This window comes from the organism of the source record quoted next, assembly GCF_019968955.1.
Source record: "MAG: Porospora cf. gigantea A chromosome Unknown PgA_NODE_475_length_17211_cov_353.511, whole genome shotgun sequence".
Taxonomy (NCBI): Eukaryota; Apicomplexa; class Conoidasida; order Eugregarinorida; family Porosporidae; genus Porospora; species Porospora cf. gigantea A.
Genome location: NW_027151716.1, coordinates 1 through 17,211, shown reverse-complemented (window position 1 = coordinate 17,211; position 17,211 = coordinate 1). Strand labels below are relative to the sequence as shown.

The 17,211-nt window shown below is 53.2% G+C and overlaps 10 protein-coding genes across 24 annotated transcripts; 5 read left to right on the top strand and 5 right to left on the bottom strand.

The window, feature by feature from the left end:
• Positions 1-145: 145 nt before the first annotated feature.
• KVP18_000300 (uncharacterized protein) lies at positions 146-5,327 on the top strand (the record flags this gene model as incomplete). 7 transcript variants are annotated; one of them, XM_067953969.1, is made up of 7 exons in its annotated part: positions 146-333; positions 362-670; positions 699-1,214; positions 1,242-3,513; positions 3,540-3,801; positions 3,830-4,498; positions 4,525-5,327. In XM_067953969.1, the coding sequence occupies 7 exons, from the start codon at positions 146-148 to the stop codon at positions 5,325-5,327; spliced, it is 5,019 nt and encodes a 1,672-aa protein (XP_067808321.1). The 7 variants fall into 7 exon arrangements, with proteins under 7 accessions (XP_067808321.1, XP_067808323.1, XP_067808322.1 ...); XM_067953971.1 differs by lacking the exons at positions 699-1,214; positions 1,242-3,513; positions 3,540-3,801; positions 3,830-4,498; positions 4,525-5,327 and having other exon boundaries at positions 146-391; XM_067953970.1 differs by lacking the exons at positions 146-333; positions 362-670; positions 1,242-3,513; ... (1 more) ...; positions 3,830-4,498; positions 4,525-5,327 and having other exon boundaries at positions 799-1,218.
• Positions 5,328-5,530: 203 nt separating this feature from the next.
• KVP18_000307 (uncharacterized protein) lies at positions 5,531-5,842 on the bottom strand (the record flags this gene model as incomplete). The annotated part of the gene is made up of 1 exon (XM_067954052.1): positions 5,531-5,842. The coding sequence occupies one exon, from the start codon at positions 5,840-5,842 to the stop codon at positions 5,531-5,533; it is 312 nt and encodes a 103-aa protein (XP_067808340.1).
• Positions 5,843-5,940: 98 nt separating this feature from the next.
• Positions 5,941-6,640, bottom strand: KVP18_000308 (uncharacterized protein; the record flags this gene model as incomplete). Of its 3 annotated transcripts, XM_067954056.1 has the most annotated exons (2): positions 5,941-6,266; positions 6,295-6,640. In XM_067954056.1, the coding sequence occupies 2 exons, from the start codon at positions 6,638-6,640 to the stop codon at positions 5,941-5,943; spliced, it is 672 nt and encodes a 223-aa protein (XP_067808342.1). The 3 variants fall into 3 exon arrangements, with proteins under 3 accessions (XP_067808342.1, XP_067808343.1, XP_067808341.1); XM_067954057.1 differs by lacking the exon at positions 6,295-6,640 and having other exon boundaries at positions 5,941-6,240; XM_067954055.1 differs by lacking the exon at positions 5,941-6,266 and having other exon boundaries at positions 6,272-6,640.
• Positions 6,641-6,934: 294 nt separating this feature from the next.
• On the top strand, positions 6,935-8,596 carry KVP18_000306 (uncharacterized protein; the record flags this gene model as incomplete). Its single annotated transcript, XM_067954049.1, has 1 exon — positions 6,935-8,596. The coding sequence occupies one exon, from the start codon at positions 6,935-6,937 to the stop codon at positions 8,594-8,596; it is 1,662 nt and encodes a 553-aa protein (XP_067808339.1).
• A 237-nt stretch (positions 8,597-8,833) lies between these two features.
• Positions 8,834-9,280, bottom strand: KVP18_000309 (uncharacterized protein; the record flags this gene model as incomplete). Its single annotated transcript, XM_067954082.1, has 1 exon — positions 8,834-9,280. The coding sequence occupies one exon, from the start codon at positions 9,278-9,280 to the stop codon at positions 8,834-8,836; it is 447 nt and encodes a 148-aa protein (XP_067808344.1).
• A 130-nt stretch (positions 9,281-9,410) lies between these two features.
• KVP18_000305 (uncharacterized protein) lies at positions 9,411-10,871 on the bottom strand (the record flags this gene model as incomplete). Of its 2 annotated transcripts, XM_067954048.1 has the most annotated exons (3): positions 9,411-10,469; positions 10,510-10,733; positions 10,760-10,871. In XM_067954048.1, 3 exons carry the CDS (start codon positions 10,869-10,871, stop codon positions 9,411-9,413), a joined length of 1,395 nt encoding a protein of 464 aa, XP_067808338.1. The 2 variants fall into 2 exon arrangements, with proteins under 2 accessions (XP_067808338.1, XP_067808337.1); XM_067954047.1 differs by lacking the exons at positions 10,510-10,733; positions 10,760-10,871 and having other exon boundaries at positions 9,411-10,451.
• A 149-nt stretch (positions 10,872-11,020) lies between these two features.
• KVP18_000302 (uncharacterized protein) lies at positions 11,021-13,201 on the top strand (the record flags this gene model as incomplete). Of its 4 annotated transcripts, XM_067954010.1 has the most annotated exons (6): positions 11,021-11,209; positions 11,238-11,940; positions 11,967-12,072; positions 12,100-12,241; positions 12,270-12,521; positions 12,548-13,201. In XM_067954010.1, the coding sequence occupies 6 exons, from the start codon at positions 11,021-11,023 to the stop codon at positions 13,199-13,201; spliced, it is 2,046 nt and encodes a 681-aa protein (XP_067808329.1). The 4 variants fall into 4 exon arrangements, with proteins under 4 accessions (XP_067808329.1, XP_067808331.1, XP_067808332.1 ...); XM_067954011.1 differs by lacking the exons at positions 11,021-11,209; positions 11,238-11,940; positions 11,967-12,072 and having other exon boundaries at positions 12,125-12,241; XM_067954012.1 differs by lacking the exons at positions 11,967-12,072; positions 12,100-12,241; positions 12,270-12,521; positions 12,548-13,201 and having other exon boundaries at positions 11,021-11,254.
• Positions 13,202-13,226: 25 nt separating this feature from the next.
• KVP18_000304 (uncharacterized protein) lies at positions 13,227-14,824 on the top strand (the record flags this gene model as incomplete). 3 transcript variants are annotated; one of them, XM_067954035.1, is made up of 5 exons in its annotated part: positions 13,227-13,263; positions 13,292-14,113; positions 14,142-14,275; positions 14,304-14,375; positions 14,402-14,824. In XM_067954035.1, the coding sequence occupies 5 exons, from the start codon at positions 13,227-13,229 to the stop codon at positions 14,822-14,824; spliced, it is 1,488 nt and encodes a 495-aa protein (XP_067808335.1). The 3 variants fall into 3 exon arrangements, with proteins under 3 accessions (XP_067808335.1, XP_067808334.1, XP_067808336.1); XM_067954034.1 differs by lacking the exons at positions 13,227-13,263; positions 14,304-14,375; positions 14,402-14,824 and having other exon boundaries at positions 13,300-14,211; XM_067954036.1 differs by lacking the exons at positions 13,227-13,263; positions 13,292-14,113; positions 14,142-14,275; positions 14,304-14,375 and having other exon boundaries at positions 14,507-14,824.
• Positions 14,825-14,951: 127 nt separating this feature from the next.
• On the bottom strand, positions 14,952-16,516 carry KVP18_000303 (uncharacterized protein; the record flags this gene model as incomplete). The annotated part of the gene is made up of 2 exons (XM_067954026.1): positions 14,952-15,463; positions 15,505-16,516. The coding sequence occupies 2 exons, from the start codon at positions 16,514-16,516 to the stop codon at positions 14,952-14,954; spliced, it is 1,524 nt and encodes a 507-aa protein (XP_067808333.1).
• Positions 16,517-16,622: 106 nt separating this feature from the next.
• On the top strand, positions 16,623-17,003 carry KVP18_000301 (uncharacterized protein; the record flags this gene model as incomplete). Its single annotated transcript, XM_067953991.1, has 1 exon — positions 16,623-17,003. The coding sequence occupies one exon, from the start codon at positions 16,623-16,625 to the stop codon at positions 17,001-17,003; it is 381 nt and encodes a 126-aa protein (XP_067808328.1).
• Between the last annotated feature and the right edge of the window lie 208 nt (positions 17,004-17,211).

Here is a 17,211-nt window from a genome sequence, read left to right as displayed (position 1 = left end):
CAGGGCCGCGGTGTACGAGTGGGCCTTCAGGTTTCAGCACTCACCTTGCAAAGCGTCAAAAGCCAGCGCTGCGCTGGTGAGATTATCTCAAGGACGCGGCGTTGAGCACACGACATTACATTCCGTAACGGTGCCTAAGGACTTGATGGAGGAGGTCTTGGGCGGTCGTCCCTACGCTTGTCCTGAAGTCGTTCTTGACAAGATGCCACACGTGCACCGAATGAGCTACCGTGTGTCCATGCGTGCAAAGACTGCGGAGGTGGAACTGCGCTCCCGTATGGAACGCGTGCGTGTGTTTGCACACGGCGGACGCAACTACGTATACGTCCGAAGGTACGTCTTGGAGTCCGCCATCATTCAGCTCGAGGGAATTCGTCGAGCTCTCCTTTAGGGCGGAATTGGTGTCAGTGGCCACTTTCAGGGAGCAATTGTGTGACGGAATACTTTCTGACCGTACGTTGGAGACGCGCAGACGCCTATATGGTCCCAACGTGCAAGCGATGGCGCCTGTGCCTTGGTGGTCCACTGTTCGGAGCAAGTTTCCGTGGGCGTTGTGGGCTTGGCAGTTCTTCGAAATCTCATTATGGATCTGGGATGAGTACTATCCGTATGCAATAGTTCTCTCGTTGCAGCTGTTTGCTGGTTTCTTGGCGGAGGTCATATCTGTGATGTGAGTCTGCTGTGCCTCGCTGACGCAGAAAAGTTACGAGGCGCACTGCTTCAGACTGGGATGTCTCCTCCCATATAGTCGTTTTCCGAGGCCCCCTAGCCTGCGGTAGACGATGTTCTGCTCTTCGAATGTGCCGTGCCTGTCAGGACGCCAGATGCATCACAGTTGCTGTTGAGGATCTGGTCCCAGGAGATCTGTTGTCACTGGAAACCGGGCAGGTCTTGCCTACGGATTGCCTTCTGCTTGAAGGAGAAGTCATCGTAGACGAGTCTGTCCTCAACGGCGCAGCGGAACCTGTTGCCAAGGAGCCGTTGCCCTGCATCAAGATTGCCCGAGACAGGTTTGTCTACCAAAAGAACGTTGATGTGGAGTCGGTAAACCAGGTGCTGTTGTCAGGTTCTCGCCTCCTACACTGCCGTAGCAGGCCAAATCGCGAGGTTAAGGCAGTCGTCCTTCGCACTGGCCTCTGCACTGTCTCTGGCCGGCTGCGGAGACAGATCTCGACGACGAATGAAGATACGGCTGCTAACAGGGCACTGAATGTGTAAGGAGGTGGGGGTGTTACTCATAGGTACATTGCAACAATGGCGGTGGTCACTCTGGTCTTTGCGACCCTCTCACTAACTTGGAACCTGGGGCGACTTCATCCGAAGGTGGTCAGCCTGAGGTTTCTGGATCTGATGTCATCTGGGATCCCTGTGGGGCTTCCAACAGCTCTTAACACCGCGAATTCGGTGGCGATGTGGAGGTTACACAAGCGCCGAGTTGAGTGTTTGGACCCCAGTTCCCTCAGTACCACAGGACAATCTAACCTTCTCGTCTTCGACAAAACCCGTACGGTCACCAACGAGAAGATGACCATTGTCAGCGTGCTGCCAGCTGTCATTAACCAGTACCTACTCCGATCCGTTCCTCATCGTGTGAGGTTCGCAGACGTGGGCGCATCAGATAGCGAGTCTGAAGTCCATGCGGGATCCCTCGACACGCGCGACCTCTTTTATGGACCCGCGGTGAGCAGTCTCGAGAACGAGGGAGTTTCTAACCTCCTTCCGCCCTTACGAAGGTCTCCATTCCTCCGCAAAGGTGCCAGAGCGGCTGTTCTGGGTTCGATGGTTACCTCTCCGCTGGACTCTCCGGAGATTGCGGTGGCTATGGCGTTGTCCAACGCGTTGATACTCATCGATGGTGAGGTGGTAGGCGACATGATCGACATCCAACTATTGAACTGGGCTGGCTTTCACCTGCTTTCTGGTAGCACGCGGGATATCGTGGTCAGGGGACATGGTCAAGCCTACGTGATTCTCCAAAGGTTCCCATTCTCTTCCGCCGCCTTAAGGACATCTGTGGTTGCTCTAGAGTTGGATACTACAGATGCGTACTGCTTTACTAAGGGGGCACCTGAGGTTATACTTGAGCTCTGCGATCCTGCTACTGTGCCTGTTGCCGTAACAGAATCTCTGGTTCACTTTGGCTCCAAAGGACAAAGAGTAGTGGCCTTCGCCTTTCGGAAACTCCTTCCGTCTATTGTGCCCTGGTCTGACCTGACTCAGCAGGCTGCTGAGGGAATGAGTCAACTGAGCTTCTTGGGATTGGTAGTTCTTGAGAACCCACTAAAGTCTGGAGCTGTTGAGGTCTTTCACGATTTGAAGCGGGCGGGGGTTCATACCGTTTTATGCTCCGGCGACAACGTATACACGACCTTGGCTGTTGGATCGCGGTTGATGCTGACGCAGTCCGCATCGTTGAAGGATTTCGACTCCTCATTCGAGGAAGTGTCGATTGCGGAGGGCTCGACCCTTCGATGTCTGGTCCCGGAGCTGCATAATGGCATTCTTGATTGGGTGGAGATTGAGATTGACACTCGCGTTGAGCCGGAAATCAACGACCAGCAGGTTGAAGCGCCAGAAGCCATCGAATCGGGCACATCCTTACTTGAGGGACTGAACACCAGCCGCATGTCGCAGCTCAGCACATCAACTTGGTGCGTTACCAGTGACGAAGGGAGCTACAGACGATTGCTAGCCCGTCGTGACTCGTTGATGTGCCCTGATAGCGTTTCGTTCTCCGAGCACGCATTCCTTACCTCTGTCCGCCATCGGTACAGCAGACTCGATGACGTTTTCAAGCAAGTTGACCCAAGACAAATCACATTGGTAATGACAGGAGAGGCGCTGCAGTTCTTAGTCAGCCTGCAAGATGTGCCCCAACAGTGGAGCACTCTACGAAGAAAGGATTTCGAAGGACCTCACGTGGTGCACGTCCCCATTAAGCATCGGCAGATTCAGAAACTTATGTCCGAGATCGCCTCCTTCGAGCATTGCGTGGCCCCTCCCACACACCGACCGTCCTCACACACCAGACCCTCTGATCGCATGCTATGGTTTCTGTCGACGCCGGAACCTGCAGCGTTGGTGTCCATAATGTCAGATCAGTATATGCAAGGCGATGCGAGCACCCCCGGCCTCGATGCGCGTCATAGGAGGAAAAGCGTAGTCCACTCAATTCCAGCTTCAAGCCGCCGCTCTTTTCAAAAAACTGACAGCAGGACGACCTTCTTCGACGCCGTGCACGAGGTTAAGGCAGCTCGCGCTAGGCACAAACGGCGACAGCAAGCGCGTGCGCAGTTCGTCGCAGATTCGGGGTGTGATCCAGCGTTCGCCGTCATGTCTAAGGTGAACATACTGGAGTTCGTGCTGCGGAAGTGCCGATGTTGGGCTCGAATGGCGCCGCAACACAAGAGTTTACTTGTGCAAACCCTTCAGTCGCTTCCGGAGAGACCCACAGTGACATTCTGCGGCGACGGTGCCAACGATGTGAAGGCGTTGCAGCAGGCGGATTCGGGGGTGGGCGGCGTTTGACTGATACACAGATCTACCTTCCGAGAGGAAGGATGTTCTTCAATGCTCCGTTCGTAGCCACCAACCGAGACCCTGAAGCCGCGTTGCTGGTTCTACTTGAGAGCAGGGCTACCTTAATGAACCAGTACCAGATCCTCATGTGCATGATCCTGTTCGCCTGGATCAACATCATGGCCCAAGTACTCGTCTACTCCAGGTATACCAACATCACAGATGGCCAGTGGGTGTGGAATGACCTCATTGTCATCTTACCGCTGTCTGTGGTGATTTCGAGTGAGGCCGCACGAGCTACATCACACAGCCACCGCCGCTTCGACCCGCCTCCAACGTAGGATTCCCAAGTTCAAGATCACAGGATTCCCTGCTGTGGTCTCAATGGGGGTACAGGCTACCGTGCACGCTGCTTTCCTTTTCATGGCCTGGTTCTGGCTGCTGGCTCAGGAGTGGTATGTACCATTCGACCCTGATCTGACATTGGTGGATTGGAACACCAAGCAGTACCGATGTCAAGAGAACAGTACAGTTTTCTTCACTATAATGTGGCAGATCCCAAGCGTCTTGGTCATCTTCAATCGTAATAGGCCTTTCCGGAAAAATCTCTGGACGAACTGGCAGTTCGTAGTCTACTTCTCGTTCGTGTTCGTGATGCAGGCCTTCCTGCAAGCGGTGGATGTCAGCTCACTGGACTCGGTGCCGCTGGTTAGAGAATTTGTTGTGGATTTCATCGGGTTAGTGGAGTTGCCGGCTTCCTTCCGATTGCAACTTGCGCTGATCTCCTTAGTTAACGTGGGGTTGGCGGCATTGTTGGAAGTGCTGACGATTGGTAGGATTCGCTACAAGGAGACGAAGACGCAGTTCACCAACAGCGTGATCACGCGAATACCATATCCGGAGCACCCCAGCATGCGCGTCACGTTGATCGCCCAGGGTTTGCAAGATCACGAGCATACGGTCAGCCGTGCCGGTGATCGTTGATTATTTCCATGGAGCTCACAGCGCGGATCGATGCAGCGTCCAGGCTCAGGCGCCGGATGATGAAGCATGCCAGTGAGTTGAACACACAACGTGATGAGTTGGCTCCTGCAGTCACTGCTGCAGTCGCTGAGAACATTACGCTTTCCCAAGACATCGAAGTCGCAATGAGCGCTTACGAATTAGCCCTGGAATCAGCGATCGTCCGACAACAGCTGCCGGTGACAGCTGTGGATGTGCCGAATCTAGCACTGGATGTCCCGGGATTTGAGCTGGGAGATTGTTTGGATCGTATTGGCCAGTTCATTAAATGTAGGGCCGAACTGCGCATTCGGCAGCGGGAAGAGGGGCTAAAGGCGGTGAAAAGCCTCTGCGAGGGGACTGAGCAGGCCATTGGCGAGCTTCAGACAACCTGGAAAGGATTTGTGCGGAGGCTTCAAGACAGTGCCGACCGCGCCAGGGACGCCTGCGTTGAGACGACGCAAGAACCCGCAGTTGGCTACGATGAACTGGTGGAGAGTATCCTGCCATCTGTTGACAGCGAGCTGAACAATGTCGTGACTGTTGGAATCAGAAAGGTAACGGACTTCCAGGCACGACTGGATCAGAAGCTCAAGCTTGAGAATCAGCAGCGCCACGATGTGTTGAAGAAATCGCTCCAGCCACGAAATTTCCACCCGAAGCCTGTTACACAACGTAAGCAAGTCATCGACCCCGCCCCTCTACTGTTCCCCATCTCGATGCCTTCAATCAAACCACTGCTCGACGCGCGAACATCACTTCGTTTTTTACTGCAGACAAGACACGCCACTGAACTCAGAGGATGAACTTCGACCTTTTTGTCTCTTCGCAGGCATCGAAGGTGGTTGGCGGCACCGTTTCCGAGAGAGCTCATCGTCGGGTTCGTAGAACATAACATCCACAGTCTCGCTGAAAGAGACGTGCCGCCCCAACATTTCCCTATTATTGCAATGTGCGTGATCTGGAGTAATTCAACACTCGCACAACTCTTAATATCTTCAGCTTCAAACTAGGCCCCGAACCCGTAAAGGGTTTTCCCTTGCCTTTTCAGTGCGTACACCACATCCATGGCGGTGACGGTCTTCCTGTGAGCGTGTTCCGTATAAGCCACCGCGTCCTTGATGATGGACTCCAAGAAGGACTTCAACACGGTACGGATTTCGTCGTAGATTTGAGCAGAGATGCGTTTAACTCCGCCTCGCCGAGCAAGACGACGGATAGCGGGTTTCGTAATCCCCGCGATGGTGTCGCGCATAACCTTTCGGTGGCGCTTCGCGCCGCCCTTTCCAAGTCCTTTTCCTCCTTTACCTCGACCAGACATTTCAGGCTAAATTCAACAATATCACTTAACTCATGTAGATGACTACAGGTGTCACACTGAAGAGTCGACGTGTAAACTGTTTGGAAATCATGAGCGTCTCACCTGATCATCTCGGATATACACATTTGAATGCGCATCATGACTTCGTTGAAGGCCTCATCTTTCGTTAGCGTGTCGAAGTGGTGCTGCGTGGACGCATCCAGCAGCTCGTTGGGCACGCCGAACTTTATCTGGGCTCGCGCGGTAGCTACCGCTTGGGACGCAAGCGCCAGAGTTTTGTGGGAGTGACCAGGGCAGGTCTTGGGTAGCGTTTGCAATTCGTTCAGCATGAACTGGTGGATCTCGACTATTTTGGCAGGGTCGACAGGGTTCGTCGTAGGGGCTGCTGGCGACTCCATGAGGCTGTCTACTTGAGCGTTGACCTCTGCGTCAGGAACTAACCAAGCTCATACCACGGTCACGCTGGAACTTCTCCAGCAGGAGATCAAACTCGTTAACGGTTAATCCGTAAGCTGTCAGAGGGTCCTTGTCGGGAAGTTGGCTCACGCGGGCACAGGCCTCCTCGAGACCGGCGCCTGAAGCAGCCAGCTCCGTGGTTAGCGCTTGAAGGGCCTTTCTGTTGTCTTGTTGAGTCTTTTTGATGGCTTTCAAGATGGTGAGTAAATCGGCTCTAGAGACTTCGCCATTCTTTATGGGTTCACCTCGCGCCTCAATCTTCTTCACCCAAAAGTACGTAGCAGCTGCTAAGGCAGTCGTCACTGCAAGTGCACCGAAAGTGATCGCACTCCTTCTGCTCATCGAAAAATGGGCACTTTTGATGTGAGCGCCGCCCCACACATGCACTGTGTTGTGTTGGTGCGCGTTTAATGCTCGCGTTGGGTGCATATTGGGTACATGTTAAAGCGTCTAAAGTATCAAGGAAACAACAGGTAACCACGCACTGCATGAGTCCCCGTACAGGGATATCCCCGTCTGACTCGCATGCGTGCGCAGACCGTGCACTCCCATTGCACCCCTCTCATGTGATAGGCGTGTGCGCTGATTATTTGACCCCACAACAACCACCTAATACCAAATATTACAGATAGAACAATGACGATCACTGCTGCAGGCCTCTGCGATTCGGATTGCCAGAATGGTTGTGATCTCGAGCGTGCAGTCTGCGGCGAGTACATATCTGTCTTCGATGTGTTCAAGTTTGGGCTCGGGCCATCATCTAGCCATACAAACGGACCTATGTTTGGCTCCAAGCTGTTTGTCGACAGCCTTCGTCGAGAGAAGTTCATTCCTGCCGTGCACGCCACAGAAGGAGCCGAGCTGCCCTACGACCGCTCTCTGCGGGTGGTGGTGGACCTGTACGGATCACTAGCCACCACTGGCAAGGGACATAGAACTGACGTGTCCGTTATCGTCGGCCTTTTAGATTGGACGCCAGACGTTATCCTTCCTGATGTGTGTCAGGAATGCTACGAGAAGGTACGAGCGTCCAAGACGTTGAATTTGGGTCGAAGTATGAAGATTGACTTCGATTACCAGACGGACTTGAATTGGAACATGGATGAGGAATGGCCTCAGCACCCTAATGCCATGAAGGTCTCGCTACTGAACCGCAATACGGGAGAGACCCTGCATGAAGAACGAATTCTGAGCATTGGAGGCGGTTTTATCAAGACGTTGGATGAGTATGAGGAAGGTTGGGTTGACACCCGCGATCATGGGTCTGTTCCTTACAATTTTCTCACAAGTGCAGATATTCTGCAGTTCTGTAAGGATGAACAGATCGATGTCGCGGAGCTCGTCTACCGCGACGAAGAGAGGTTCAATCGCTGTTCCCGCGACGAAATCCACAAGAAACTCGATAAGATCATCGAGTGCATGTTTGAGGGTATCGTTAGAGGCTGCAATACCGATGGACCACTACCTCTTAAGGGCTATGACCGCCGTTCTAAGAAGATCTACGATCGACTTAGAACCTCTGGGGAGAGAGCTGTCTCTGATCATCTGATCGCTCTTGATTGGATTTCCCTCTACGCTCGGGCGCTAAACGAAGAGAACGCCACTGGAGGGCGAGTCATCACTGCTCCAACAAACGGTGCTGCTGGAACGTTTCCAGCTGTGCTGTACTACTTTAAGAAGTTCCACCACACGAGCACGCAGCAAAAGCTACGAGACATGGTTGCAGTTGCCGGCGCAATTGCCACACTGTGCAAGCGCAACGGCTCGATCTCTGGAGCTGAAGCTGGCTGCCAAGCTGAAATCGGCTCCGCGTGTGCAATGGCTTCCGCTGCCCTGTGCCATGCAATGGGAGGCACTCCCCCTCAGGTCGAGAACGCTGCTGAGATTGGGCTCGAGCATTTCTTGGGTATGACCTGCGACCCTGTTGAAGGTGTCGTGGTCGTGCCCTGCATCGAACGGAACTCCATGGCCGCTTGCAAGGCAGTGACTGCTGCGCGTCTTGCGCTGCTTGACGATGGAGATCATATGGTTTCGTTGGACTCCTGTATCGCCACTATGTACCAATCTGGTCGCGATCTGCAGTCCAAATACCGAGAAACCTCTGCGGGTGGCTTGGCCCTCCTTGCAAGAGACCTTCGAGGACGTAAATTGACCCAAAGAGACGCCGATCTGGACTCGGAATACGAGATCTCTAAGAATCGGTCGATGTCTGAGTCTACCACCGCTAGCCCAGTATCTACTAAGATTCTCGCTGACTTGGCCGCTGCAAGCCCAGTATCCACTAAGATTCTCGCTTAGATCGTTTTTTTTACTTTTGCGAGTTTTGTATATAGGAATTCTAAAATCGCTTTCGGATTTAGTTGCAATTTCCACCCAAGGTTCTACAAGATCGTTTTAAACTTTAGAGGGCTTTAGATGATTTGTGTAAATATAAATTTGGAGTCGACCCTTTGAATGGCAACGCAACTTCTGTGATTCCGTAATGACCTTCTTTGGTTGTGAAGGCAACTGGGATTGTTGGCGCCTTAAAATGATTCATCTCCGCCGCCGCTTTCGGCGTGCATCGCGCTCAGTCAGGAGCTGCTCATACTCCTCCTTTAGCTGCATGTACTCAGACATAAGTCCTTCAACCTCTATGCCCACAGGTACAGGCTCCTCCGGCATCTCACCTGCTTCCTCTTTCTCTGCGCGCTCATCTGTAGTCAGGAGAAGTCTTCTCGGTTTCGAGCCGATTGCCTCTTGAATCAGTTCCGCCTCAAAGTTCTTCAACTGGCCTCGCTCATCATTGACCGCCGTTTCGCCTCGACCCTTCCACCACCAGTCATTTTTATGATAGCGTCCGAAGCGGCCGAGCATGCCGATCCTAAGGGACTGTCCTAGGTAACTCTCACGTTCATTCATGGTGGCGTCTTTGATGGAGTCCCATTTGAACTGCTCAAGGCCTCCACGGGCGCCTTCACGTTTTTCATCGCCGAGTTCCATCCTGCGATGTGAAATTCGCGATTTGAAGCCCAAAGCACCATTAGTTCGTCAAAACAATCAATGCTCACCACTCTGTCACGCTGCTATGTGTTGGTGACCAGAGCTCAACTAGATGAGTTGTGACCAGATGTTAGGGTGTAAATAGAGGCGAGGTCGGTCTTCTTCTCTTTCGAGGCCGATTCTCCTTGTCTTTGTGAATCCCTCCTCTCTTCTTCTTCGGCTTAGACTCCGACGACTTGGGCGTCCTGGTAGACACCCTCCTTGCCTTTGACTCGTGTGTCTTGGCAGACTTCTTGCTCTTTGGCTTGGACTCTGGGGACTTGTGGGCGTTTGCAGACTTAGTGGTGGCCTCGGGCTCAGGCTGTCTGGGAGGCTGAGGCTCCGTTTTGGACGGCACATCCTTCTTCAGGGGCGTGCCCGACCACACATGCGCGTACGGAGGAGGAACTCCCGCTATTGGGAACTTTGCAGGTCGAAAGCCAGGTTGACCAATGACTTCGATGCACTTGTCGATGCTGCTGCATGCCTGTATTGGCGAGCCATAGGGACCTACGATCTGGAAGGCGCTTTTAGCCTTTTCCTTTAAGTCTGCGAATTCAGGTGTCGCTGGCACCTTATCTGGGTGAGTCATCACAACCAACTCCTTCTTAAGCTTTCGCATCACCGCGGCAGAGGCATAGGTAGGGGGGAGGCCCAGGGAGTAAAAGGGGTTGACTTTACTCTGGTTGGTGCCGTCCATCGTCAGGAGGAACTGTACATAAGCTTTCATCTTCGTCATGCGACCCCTCAGAGCGACTTCTTCAGCGTCTCGTTTTCGTGATTCGTGCTCTTCAAGCTGTCTTCGAGTCTCCTCAGCTTGTTGGAGGTTAGACAACCAGGGACCATAGTAGGATGATAGTTTCAGACGGGCAGCTTTGCCTGCAGATCGCTTATCGTTCGACAGCATATCCTCACTCAGAAGTCTCTGAGTCGCCTCTGCAGCGACGGTAATGTCCTCGCTTGATGCCGTCGGAGGCAAGAGCAGCATTTGGGACAATAGATTGCCTGAGGTGACAGCGCCGATGGCATTGGCTTGCTGCCGCTTCACGTTGACGAATTGCTCAAGGCCAAGGTCGACCCAGCCGTCGGAAGGCACGATGCCTTGGATGTCTCTGATGATCATCTCCCCCATCCTCACAAGCCACGTGGTCTATAGCCTCATGTTCTGTCGCTGACATTGAGAGCCCTACACATGAGCAATAGTACAGGCACGACTCAAGCAGGTCGTTGGCATGCGAGGTGGGCGGCCGGACCAGGCTTCGGACCAGTGCCGCCAACCTATCCTGGTTGTCTGGTGGCTTCTGAGACCTGTCATCGATGCAATCAAGGACCAGGCAAAGCGCCAGAAGGCTACTACTACCTAACTGCCTCTCCTCGGCAACCCGGTAGAGGGCTGACCACACCCATACCTCGTCTATGTTAAACAAATCCGTTTCTCACCTGTCCGAGCTTTTTCCTTCAAGGAGTTGAATATGCTTGCAAAGAAGTGGGCCATCTGCCGCACATCTGCGGTTTGAGCGTCTAGCGCTATGCGACCACTTTCCAACAGCATTATTGTTTTTGATTTTTGCATGCGCTCGTTCCGATTACTATGTGACTGCTTGCCTAGTGCAAAAGGCCGGTGCGCGTCGACCTGCAGCCCCCTCATGCCCAAAGGCTGGTGGCAGGCCATCCACAAGCCAGACTTTTCGAGGTTTTCAGATGGAACCGTTTCAAATGCAAGCGGCATGGCCGCCCCCTTATACTTCCCTGATATTCTCCCCTGCTGAGGTTGAGCTGTACACCAACATTCTAACGGAAGTTGATAGGCAGCATTCGAACCGAATCACTGGAGCTGACGGCGCCGCTTTCCTCAGGCGATCCGGACTGCCGCAGGCAGTGTTGCATGAGGTGACCCTTATAATGGATGTGAACACAGATTTGGAGCCTCTGTGACCCCCGAGATGAGGGTTTTCTCGACCGAGATACGTTCGCGCAGGCTCTGCGTCTGGTGGCTCATGCACAAATGAATATGAATCTGACTGAGGACTTGATCCACATCGAACCGCCTGCCCTGCCGGTATTCCACCCCGATATTGCAGGCGAATACGCAGACCCTCTGGGGGTCGCAGTCAGCACCCAACAACCTGGGGATTGGACCATCCCGTCTGAGCTTCGGCACGCGTATTTGGACCTGTTCAACAAACACGATACTGATCACAACGGTTTCGTTGAGGGCTCTGCCGCGCGGTCGCTGCTAACGAAGTCTGGTTTAGACAATGGGGAGTTGTACATGATCTGGAAGCTCGCTGACCGTGATCAGGATGGCCGACTGTCAGTGCCGGAGTTCATCGTCTGTATGCATCTAGCGTCTAGGAGACGAGAAGGAATACCTCTGCCTGAGTCTCTACCCGCGGAACTGGCTGCGGAGTTCACCACAGCAGTTGAAAGTATTCAGAATGATGTCTGGGAACCTCCCACATTTGAACCTGCGGAGTTCGAAACACGCGTGGTCGATCATTCATTTGCCGGAGCCAAATCGCAGGCCACAACTCCAGGTCCTCCCTCTCGTGTACGAAGCTACGAGGAGAGGCCTCGGGCCCTGTCAGGAGAATTGGAGGTTCCCCATCACCTATTCGAAAGTGAGGCACAGATTTTACAATAACAGCCAAGACACCTGATGTTGTAGCACTGCTTCAAGCCTACATCCAAGGGGACAATATGTTGGCTCACAGCCTAACACAGGACACCACAGGCCTCGCAGAGTCTATTGGGTGGGTGCGCCCGTCCCCTTGATACAGAAAACTCGAACACCTAACTTCGACGATGACACGGGAAATCGAATCTTCACGCTCCGAGCTAGTTCAGCAGCTGAACCGTCGAAATGACTTCAGCAACCGTGTCGAGGCTCTGAAGTTCGAGTATGAGAAGCTGGCTGCTGAGGTGGGTGTGCATTCCCACTGTTAATCAGCGTCGGTCGATATTGGCTGAGAAGGGGGAGTGCACGGCATCGATAGCCAGTCTGCAAGAGGAAGTCGTCTTCCTAAAACGATTGATAAAGGAGGCAGAGAACGATTTGGAAACCCACATACTTTTGAACGAGACTATCCGAACCCAGAACAAGAAAGCTGAAACGGAGGTCGAGCATCTTGCTGGTTCCCGAGACACCCTACTACGCGCGCTTCAGAACGAAAGGATTGCCGTCCAGCAGGAGGAGAGATTGGTGAGTCACAGTCCTCCCATTCACAGATCGCAGAGTTGAAGAATTCCTTGTCGCGGTTTCGATCTGAGAAGGCGCAGATGACTCAAGATGGAGCCGTGCTATTGGAGCGTTCTCGAAATCTGACGCAGGACCGCATGATGCTCATGTCAGCGGTGACGCAGGATCAGGCAGAGCTTTTGAACCTGCGTGGATCCCTTTGCGACTTGAAGGACCAGAAACGAGCGCTGAGCCTGGAGGTGCAGAGCAAGGCCTTCACCGCCGTGGAATCTCGACAGGGACTTCCTCGCAGCTCTCACCGACCCGACAGACCAGCCCGTGATCGTAAGGGCATCAAGTTCCAGCCCCCTCCTAACCTACAGACTCAGGGACTGCAAGCTCAGGTGAATCCGAACGTACCCCTCATGCAGTATCCGCACAAGGACACCTGGACACGCTTTGAGGCTTCCACCTGTCCAGCGGCGCCTGTACGAGAGGATCGCGGAGGTATTGGAGATATCCTGGGACGGGCTCTCAGTAACAGGGCTGAGGATAGCACCTCCTTGGTTCGGCTGCCTGACAAGTCCAGCGAAGGGTCGAGATCAGCGCGTCCGGAGAGTCGCTTCTCGTCTATGACTGACCCGTTCAAAGCCTTAGATGAGGCTCCAGCCTTTGGACAGCCCGTTTCATCGTGTCAACACTAACAGAAATTACGCAAATCCTAGAAGAATGGACCCGTTACCCAAGTTTTTCAAGTCAACGGATCGTGAGAGAAGGCGGAACCGCCCATCCAGACGTGTCAATGTTCGACTTCAGTCAGGCGCAGGCACCGCTCGACATTTGGGGTGATGTGGGCGGTCTTTGGGGCTGCATTCCTCCAGGTTTAAGGTCAGAAGAAGAAGGTTTGAACTTCCTCCAGATCCTCAAAGACATGAAAAGAAGGGAACCCTCTGGTGTAAAGACACTCAGAACGATATCTGAAGGGGCTTCACGCACTCCCCACCCTCGGGGAGGTCAATCCTTGGGGCCAGCTACGGACCGAAGTCATCTGGAGACCATCCCCGCTCCCTACGTTCAGAGATACATCACCAGTCCGGCCCCATATCTTTTGCCACCCTCGGAGACCCGCTTTCCAGCTACCCTTCCTCCTAAGATGGCGGATACTCGAGTAACGATGGGTCCAGTGATGGAAAGGCCACCAGTCGAGGTGCGTGCATCAACGAGGACCGTCTCAACTGCTGTGTCCATCCAAGAGAAGCTCAGGTTCCGAGGCGCTACGATGTTGCCGAGTCTAGTGAACCCTGGAGGGTTCGACGTCGCACTCTCCCTACATCCCTCAGAAACTATCCCTCTGGAAGCGCTGACGGTGCATGAGAAGATCTCCAAGGGTACTTTTGGGACTGTGTGGAGAGGCACCTACTTCACCGCAGGTCGCCGAAAAACAGTTGCTGTGAAGGTAGCTCACCGCACAGAGTCCTACTTCGATCAGGAGCAGGCCCGCTCTTTGGTTAGAGAGATCGAGGCTCTAAGACGAGTGTCCCACCCAAATATAGTGTCGTTCCATGGAGTCGTGGTTTATGAGCCTCGGAGGTATCGTCGCCGTCGGCTACAAGGACGTGAGTGGCTTGGGGAATCTTCACGCAGTTCCCTTCCCAGTGGAGCATATGCACGGTGCCATCGTAACCGACTTCTACCCCAACGGAAATCTTTTTGACACGTTTTTTGATGAGAGTCCAGTTGTTTCAGCAGACAGAAGACTCCGGATCGCGCGGCAATTCGTAAGCTCCCCGAAAAGCCCTCACTCAGGTGGATGCGGTTCGCTGTTTGCATGACGCACCTTGTCGCATGCTGCACCGGGATCTCAAGACTTCGAATTTGGTGGGGAACCATTAGACGCTAAACAGATACTTGACTCCGACTTCAGCGTGAAGCTCTGCGACTTCGGTAAAGCACGGCTCGCGCCGTCCTTAGAGCTCGTCCTTGACGACAATGGAGGGACCCCAAGATACATGGCTCCTGAATGCTTTACCGAGCGAGGACGTATTAACGAGAAGAGCGACATCTGGTCGGTGGCTTGTTGTTTGGTGGAAATTTTCGGCGGTCCCATACCGTTCGAGAAGCACGTCGAAATGAGTGCCAACCCAGTTGACTTCCAACTATCACCAGGAATCCCCAAGACGTTCATGCCCGTCGTGCTGGATCTCCTGGAACAGTGCTTCAACTGGGACGCCTCCCAAAGGCCATCTCTGGACCGGATAGCGCGCGTACTGGCATCTGTGACGTCCGCTGACATTCGACGCTTCAAGATGGACCGGAAACTCTGGTGATTTTTGTGGTGTTCGTTCGACGTCGTGTATATCCGTCATCATATTTAGGTGTATCTATATAGATAGATATGTGTCAATAACAAGTACTCGAGGCACATAGATACGTGTATCAATAAGAACCTGAGTTTTAAGCGCCAGGCATCCAATTGGGGCCTCGTGAACGAGTGACAGGACGAGCCTTTGGATGTTGCCGAGGCTTGTCTGTAGCCTTATTCCGCCTCTCTGGCTGGTCTGCCTTCTCCGTTGGCTCCTGCTTCGTAGAAAGGAACCTTTTGAGCTGTTGCATACGGCCTGCTTTTTCGGCCTCTGCTGCTGTTGCAGGTGGAGGCAGGCCCCTCTCGGGTTCAGTGACGTAGTCAGGATTGCATGCTTGACCGTAACCTATCTTTTGCAAACTCCTAGGCATTTTGAAATCGTGGAATGCCTTGATCTCAGCGAGGAACGCGTAGCGCAGCTCCCGTTCCTTCATGGGGGTCCAATCGTCAAAGGGAATTACTATTGGGGCGGTAGTCTTGACAGCGTCCTTCTCGGCATGCCTTCGAGCCTCACGAAGAAAAGGATGCTTGATAGCCTCAGCGACCGTGATTCGCTTGTTGGGGTTGAATATTAGCATCTTGGCCAGAAGGTCGATGGCTTGTTCTGCGGAGGATGATTAGAGGGTAAGAAGGTCGATCGCTTACCGCTTGAGGCAGGATACTTAGCAGCCAAAGTCTTCTTAGCATCGCATTCTACTTTCTCCCCCATGGTTGCTACGAGATTCTTCACGTAGGCCTTCGCATCCTTCAACCGGAGAGCAGCAAGGTCCTCGTCGGTAGGCAAGCCGACCTGGTTGAATATCATGTGGAGCTGATCACGCGCGCCACGGGAGGCGAAACGTGAGGTGTTGCGCGTTTTGTGGTCGGGGGACAGAGGATAGCAGCACTGTCCTGGGAACAAGGGCTGCCGATCCCTCCAACTACGAACGTTCTTGAGGTTCATGCCGAGTAGCTCTGCCATAATACACCCCACTGACCAAACATCGATCGCTTCATTGTAGTTGTCCTGCAGGAGGATCAACTCAGGAGCACGGTACCAGCGGGTGACGACGTGCTGTGTGAGCTTCATACGTGCATTCTCATCCCGAACACTCCTCTCGGTGAGATCCTCCTCCTCGTCATAGGAAAGTTCCACAGCTTCATCCTGGTTGGTGGTTATGGTACGCGCTAGACCGAAGTCGCAGATGCGCACATGGCCATCGACGTTGACGAGGCAGTTCGCCGGCTTGAGGTCTCGGTGGAGAACTCCACAGTCGTGGACGTACTGAAGTCCTACGAGCAGGTCGAACACCATTCTCGCCACACTACAGTCTTCAAGAGTTGCGTCAGTCCTAGCAATTTTCTTTAAATCAGAATCGGACAGTTGCAGGACTATGTACAGCTCGTTGAAGGTCTTCGGATCCTCAGGGACTATAATGTCCTTCAGCCCGACGATATACGGCGAGTCCATTCTGCGAAGAATGGCGATCTCTCGCAAAATTCTCTTCGCGTCAATCAGGTCTTCGAATACTTTGTGGATTCGTTTTATCGCAACCACTTCCTCGTTTTGGGTGTCATAAAACTCGCATACCGAGCCATACGATCCACTACCGATGGCCGCACGCTTGACGTAGCGTGAGCCAACAGCCCAACTTGACGAGACGGGATTTCGACTCATTAAATGTTTGCAATTTCGAGTCAACTGACGTCATGACTTCGAGTGGATCACATGAGCTACGAAGTCCAAGTCAGACTCAGCCACTCTTTAGGACTCAGCAACTCTAATGTCCAAACCGCTGGAGTGCGTGATGGGAATGCGAACCGCGTGGTTGTGGAGGCTCTCAATGAGCCAGGTTGTTATTTTTCAACCATCGCCGCCGCATCTACGCCGACAAGCCAATGTGACAGTAACGAACGCTTCAACGGAAACTGGGTTGTTCCTTCGGAAGTACCGAGACAAGGATCCTCAGTATTTTCGTCCGCTGGGGGCAATCATCGAGTCAGACACGGAGAAGAAGGTGGAAGAGGGCATTGTGGAGTACGACCGGCTTTGGGACGCCATTCATGCCTGGGAAGATGCGCCTTTTAACGAAGAACGGATCGAAGCGAAGAATGGGTTGAAGAGGACGCTGTCACTGTACAAGAGTAGACTTGTGGAAGTGTGAGATGATTAATATTTGGACATTTCAAAAAAAAAAAACAATACGATTTCACTTTTATATGCCCTAAACCAGAAGATACCCGCGTGCGTATCCCAGTCCTCAGACAGTCAGAAATATATCCGCGAGTATGAATCAACAAAAGAATTCTGCTCAGGTCACTCAGTCATCAGGTGAGACCCAACCCTATCCCAGCCCCATGGATCAGTGAGAC